The 6,836-nt window shown below is 29.7% G+C and overlaps 2 protein-coding genes across 2 annotated transcripts; both read right to left on the reverse strand.

The window, feature by feature from the left end:
* Window positions 1-2,535: 2,535 nt before the first annotated feature.
* EIN_334960 (hypothetical protein) lies at window positions 2,536-3,861 on the reverse strand (the record flags this gene model as incomplete). The annotated part of the gene is made up of 1 exon (XM_004255267.1): window positions 2,536-3,861. The coding sequence occupies one exon, from the start codon at window positions 3,859-3,861 to the stop codon at window positions 2,536-2,538; it is 1,326 nt and encodes a 441-aa protein (XP_004255315.1).
* Window positions 3,862-3,961: 100 nt separating this feature from the next.
* Window positions 3,962-4,870, reverse strand: EIN_334970 (hypothetical protein; the record flags this gene model as incomplete). The annotated part of the gene is made up of 1 exon (XM_004255268.1): window positions 3,962-4,870. The coding sequence occupies one exon, from the start codon at window positions 4,868-4,870 to the stop codon at window positions 3,962-3,964; it is 909 nt and encodes a 302-aa protein (XP_004255316.1).
* Between the last annotated feature and the right edge of the window lie 1,966 nt (window positions 4,871-6,836).

Consider the following 6,836-nt stretch of genomic DNA (forward strand, 5'->3'; position numbering starts at 1 on the left):
TTAAATTTATGTTTTAAACAATGAAATGATATTAATATAGTTAAATTACTATGAAATGTCCCGAATTTATATTTGACAAGCCGACTGGTTTGGGGATAAAAAGAAAACAATTAATTGAGTAAGCAAATAAAAAACTTGAAATTGTTAAAAAGTAGCAAAAAAAATAAGAATAAAATATAACGAAATCAAAGAGAAGTCGAGAAATTTGGCGAATGATAAAGACCTCCTTTCAGTTGAAAAGAAAGAGACTCCAGAGTGTATGTGGCCAACTCTTTAGGGAGCTTAACTCGACGAGTAACAAGACAAATGCGACGGCTTTGAAGACAATATGTCTGGAATGAAGACTGTGTTGGAAGGTCTTGACTGGCTGCTAAGACTTATAAACAATCGAAGAACACTTATGAGAAGAAATTGACTGAGTAGAATGAGCAACTTGATCTTGAAAGAATAACTGCTCAACAGACTAAAACCCAGAAGAAGAAATACGCCGAGTAGCTTAGAGAAGTGATGGAGAAATAAAACGAATTCGGTGAATATAAAAAACAAGCTGAGAAATCTATCAACTCGTTGATTGCTCAAAAAGCTGATTTACAGAAGGAACTTGAAAAAGAGAGAGCAGTGAAACAACAAACCAAATTTAAAGACTTCAATTTAAAGTTATCGATTTGAAATCTAAATTGGCGGACGCTGGTGGAACTGGAGCTTTAATTGCTAAATCGAAAGCGAAATATGAAACAGAATTGGATGTAATTAAACCAGAGAAGGAAAAAACACAAAAACGCCGCTGCTTAAGGTTGAGAAGCAAACCAAAAAATACACTAGAGAGGTTGAAGAGGCCGAGAGAAAACTTGTAGAATTCGAACAGAAGGAAGCTACTTTTGACGCTCAAATAGGTAAGACACAAGCCGATTTGAAGAAGACACAACAATCAGTCAGAGACAATGAATTAAGAATTGCAGATAGTCTGGAGAATGTCTGAACAATAAATAGCTTTACGTTGATCAAGTAAGTGCTTAAAAAACTTTGAAATGAAGTGAAACACAAAAAACGAGGATTATTAATTTTTTTCATTATTATAGTTTTTTATATTAAAATCTGGTTTAAATACAAGAGTCTTGTTATTTATAAAATATTGTATTTTAATTATATTTTAATGGTTTGATTATGACTAGATGCCTCAAGTCTATTTAAGATAGACTCCAAGTTAGAGTCTATTGGTAGACTCTAATAATTCCACAAAGAAAAGCTTTAAGATAACAATTTCATATTTAGCGATGGATCTTACTGATGACACGAAAAAAGGTGATGTTCTATTTTTAATAAAGAACCAGGGTTTCTATACAAAATTGAAACAAATCGATAACTTCAATTTATATTTTATCATCAGAACTTAAAAAACATATAGAGTGGCAAGAAGAGAGGAAAGAAAGCAGAGAAAGCGGAGAAAAGAAGCGGCATTGTTTTGAGCGAGAAGGTAAGCGAGAAAAATAATAAGCTTCGTTATAAATCATTCAAATTTGTATTTTGTTTACTAAGCATGTTTTCGAACAATCTATAAATGGATTCTTGGTTCATATTTTTGTTTCAATTCGAAATTGGATTAACAAGTAGTACCCCTTCTTTCTTGTTTTCCATCTTGTCATGCATCTTCTAATTATAAATTGATGTTATTGTTATTATGTTTGATGTATTACAATTAATTAGTGCCCGACTTTTAGTAATTTTTTTATAATTAATTAATTATTAAATATTAGTTTTTAATTATGATCTTATTATTGTTTTCGTCAAATAGTTTATTTTTGTAATATTATTATAGTTATTATATAGTTTTTTGTTTTACTTACGATGGTTTTGGTATAGTTGTTTTATAATATTTTTATAGTTGTTGTATAGTGTTTAAAATTGTATGGTAATAGTTTAAGTGTGTTTGGTTGTAGCTTCGTTTATTAATCATGTTTCAGAGCGATTTCCCTGTTTGTTAAATATTTTACCATTGTTTTTCTTGTTATTGTTTGAGTCGGCAACTATTTCTATGTTTACTGATTTTTTTGAAGTATTGCATCGAACACGATTTATGTTTCATGGTATCTTGTTTATTTTTTTGTGTGTTGTTTATATTGTTTGTTTGAGTAATTGGTACTAAACACATCATTTTGTTTGCTGTTTTGAAAGATAAATTATCTATTTTATTATTTATAGATTTGTACGAAAGCTATATTTGTATTCATTTTGTTAACTTGTGTACCTTTTGCTCCGTTGAAGTTTTCAAAATGTGCTCCACCCGTTTTATTTGGATTTTTTAAGACCATTTGTTAACTTTTTCACTAATTTGATATTTGGAAGTGGTAATCAATTCATCCTAAAATTCAGAAAATCACAATAAAACCAACCTAATAATCTACACAGAAATGAAAAATGGTAAACCAAATAATTCTTTTTTTCTTCTTAAAAATGAGGCTTTTTTTCAAAAAATATGGTAAAAGAAGAAGAAAAATACACTAAAATTTATATGGGCGCAGTTTTGGGCAGCGGCACTCAATGAGTAAATTTTAAAAAACGCCTGATTGTGAACGAAATACATCCATAGAAACAAGTACTTGCCAATTTTGTGACACTTTTGGGTAAGGTGAGTGTTTTCAGGCGATAACAATCAACAAAACAGCCATATAATATTTTTATTACATTACTTGGTAACACAACACTTGTGAGAAAGATCCAATTAACAAACATACTCGAATGTAATTTGTCACAGTCACTCATTCTTATACACTCGTGGTAATATACACTCATATCTTCAGTTTCTAAGAATTTTAAATATCTAAGGTGGTGATCATCTGAAGTGTCAATAGTACGTGTTACACACATTTTACTCATTTCAAGCTTAACCACCCTCTCGTCTTGCCAACATAATTTTGAATCCCAAATGTACCCAAACTCCTTTATATCATCTTGCGTCAATTTAATGTTATTAAATAGATACCCAAGTGCTTTCAGCCGTAAATGACACTCGTAACTCACCACAAAAATGTTATTGTCTACTCCATTTGTATCAATTTTGGTCAAATTCTTGTTATTACAAAACAAGTATTTGTCTGCTTTTTCAAGTGTCGAAGGTAAAAATAATTCCTTTAAATCGGCAAGTTCTGAAACATAATTTGTTACATAAGTCACTCCATTTGGTATTATTAATTTGGTCAGTGTTTTGTCTTCTGTTAACTTTTGCACAATAATATCGTCACTTGCTGTGATGCTTTTTAAATCAAACGAAGTGCCGTTTTCAAACACTATTTTTGTTAATGAACGACACCCACTCACAAATCCATTTCCTATTTTGGTGACACTTTGTGGTATTACTAGTTCTTCGAGATATATTGACGAATTGAACGCGTTCTTGCTTATTTCAACTACAGTAATTGGCACCACAAATTTTCCATTACATCCATACCAAATGTTGTGATTTCTAATTTTAGTGATGGTAGTTGGAAACACAAAATTGTGAGTCAGATCAAACGAAAAATTGTTGTACATATCGATGCAATAATTCTCTGATATTTCAACTGGGTTCTCTGTTTGATTATAAATGTATTCCATATCAAAGTCCACAAGAGATGATGGGAAATACACCGTTTTAAGATAGTCTTTGTATTCAAAACATTGTCCACTGATTTTTTCCGCATCGCGTAAATCAAACACTTTACATTGTTCTAAATTGTACAACACAACTTCATTGCACTTTGAATTGGTCTTCACTTCATGCAATTTCTCGTCTGCAAGTTTTTCTTCGTCGTTGTTGTCTACTGGAGGGCTTTCATTATCAACATCAGTAACAACATCAAGTGCAGTATACCCAAATTTATTCATAAGTTTTTCTTCCTCTTTACTGATTGCAAATGTCAATTTACCAATAAAATTTGGGAATGTCAATGCACTTAATTTGGTACAATTAGTAAAAATTTTAATGTTATTTCCAAATAACACAAAATTTGGTGTTATCTGGGAAATTCAATTCTTTTATATTGGAACAATTATAAAATGCACGTGCATTGATACACAGAAGCTTATTTGGAATTACAAATTTGCTTAAAGAAGTGCACTTTTCAAAAGCGGATGTGTTGATAATTTGAAGTGATGATGGGACATTGATATCCTCAAGTTTTTCACAATGAAGAAACGCGTAACTTCCAATGACCTTTACAGTGGTGTCCATTTTCACACTTTTCAATAACAAACAATGGTCGCACACATGATCTGCTATGATTGATTGACCAACAAATTCAATGTGATTTAGATTGGAAAATTCAAATGCATAAAACGAAACACAAATATTTGGTGCAACAACAATGGACTCCATCCCACAGTCCGGACCAAAACAGTCACTTCCAAATGCAGTGATGGATGATGGTATTTTAACTTCTTTTAAAGACACACATTTTTTAAAAGTTTGTTCGGGGATGTGTTGAAGTGAAGATGGAAGTTCAACACGTGTTAAATTGGTGCATCCATCGAACACGCTATCGCCAAGAAACGTCACAGAATTTGGTATTTCAATTTCTCGGATATGTGCTGATGTAAAAGCCTTATTTAAAATAACTCGAATGTTATTTGGGATGGTTATCACTTCTTCCTCACAATTTTTAAAACAGTTGTTGTCAATACAACACACATTTTGGGGAATTGTGTTGCCATACTTTTTTCTGTCTTCTTTTGTGTATTTTACAAAAGGACAAATATTAAAATGTTTCTTCTCTTCTAAAAATTTGTCATAAGAAACAGGATAAAAGAATTCAAGTCGCTCAATATTTGTGTTTGTAAGTTTTACATCGAATGGAGTAAACAAATTTTGTGTTTGAATATTAGGAAATAAATTCATATTTTGTGGTGTTATTTGTATTGGGTTTATTCTAATTCTTTCAAGCACATACCGATACTTTTTTACATACACAAACAATATTAATAAAGTCGGTGGGATTCATTAAGTATTTTGTGACGATTTGCATAAAAAACACATCAATTCTGTTCATTACAATTACCAAGTTAAATATCAGTTTTGATTAAAAATCAATTGGTATGAGTTCGAGTAATTTTTAATTTTTTGAAGTTTAACATTTTTACACCGAATAATTTAATTTAAAATAATAATAATAGAATACTATTAACGATTATCAATTTTTATATTTAAAAACATTTTATCAAGTCGATTTAGTCTCCAAACTATTATTTCAAATTGTTTTATTTTGTGAGTGAACTTGAAAAACTTGGGTATGCATGTTTTTATAATTGTATTAAAGATAATATATTGCAATTTTCCAATAATACAATTAAAATCAAAGTCTTTTGCTTTGGCGTTTGTTTTTAGCTACTTACAATTTATATTAAAAATAACCAAATTCAACGAAATCGAAATCTATTGTATTATGATAAAATGTATCAAGTGGGTTTACATTAAAAAAACTTTATCATTGTTTTTAAGAATTAAATTAATTAAAGCTTAAGTTAATAATTTCAATATTATTAATATTTTGATTGTACTTGTTTAAAACTTACTTGTTGAGTGTATATTATTAACAGAAAATATATTAACTTATATATAAAAATTTAATAATGATGTTAATTGTTCATAACAATTTAAAAAAATAATATTAAACTTGTAGTGAATTAAAATATATTTTATTTCTTCTCCTCCTTCTTTTCAGTAGCAGCAGCCTTTGGTGCGGCTTCTTTTTGTGCAGCAGCAGCTCCCTTCTTTCCTCCCTTCTTTGGCATGTGTTTTAAATGAGTGATTTGAAAGTTGCTGTTTTTTCTTTTATAGAGTATATATTTTTGTGATATATGACAGCCGGGTTTTCTCTTACACAACAGGTGTATTGCGATGACAAACAGCTATTCTTTTCAATCAAAAATATTTATCCCACAAAATGTGATATGCCACAACTCAAGACATACTGTTTTATCTCACATTATATGTCTATCGTAGCATAAAAATGTTGAAATTTTTGCACAAAAATTTAAACTCGGCAGATCACACGATTTTTCATTAACATTCACTGCCACAACGCGCCACATCATTGTTGTAAATAGCACACCAAAAAACGAGCGGTGATGTGGCACCTGGGATTCCCGATTAATGGTATAATAATACGGGCTGGTAAACATCCACAATAACGATTGCTATATAAGAGGAAAGACGGTAACTTTTAAATCACTTGTTTAAAACACATGCCAAAGAAGGGAGGAAAGAAGGGAGCTGCTGCTGCACAAAAGGAAGCCGCACCAAAGGCTGCTGCCACTGAAAAGAAGGAGGAGAAGAAATAAATCCACTCTGTGAATTAATTCAGTTTTTGTGACTCGTCATTTGACACTTTTTATTTTTTTACACTTTGAAATATATAACAATTTTAATTAACAAATCTTAACAATTAGTTTATAAATTATAAATGTAAGCATTTACATCAATGACAAAACATAATTGTCACAAATATAATGAGCCGAGTGTTTAAATAATACACCAAACCATGGTTCGGTATTTTTTGACTTTCTGCACTGAATTTTTTGTTGGCAAATTTGAAATTGTTTTGTGTATTTTTAAACTCCCCAGATCCTTTGTTTACAAAACAAAAAACCGAACTATATAATTATAGTTTAAGTACTAGCATTTTTTCTTGTTGATATTAGTATATTTTATATATATATACTATAAATAATATTAAATTATATTAGTTTAATCTAAAGTTATATTACTAATAACTATTAAAATAAATTATAATTAATATAATAGTTTATGAATTTAAATATTAAATAAATAAATATTAGTTAAAATAAAGATACAGTCATGCGAA

This window comes from Entamoeba invadens (genome assembly GCF_000330505.1).
Source record: "Entamoeba invadens IP1 unplaced genomic scaffold scaff_1105074726065, whole genome shotgun sequence".
Classification (NCBI taxonomy): domain Eukaryota; phylum Evosea; order Mastigamoebida; family Endamoebidae; genus Entamoeba; species Entamoeba invadens.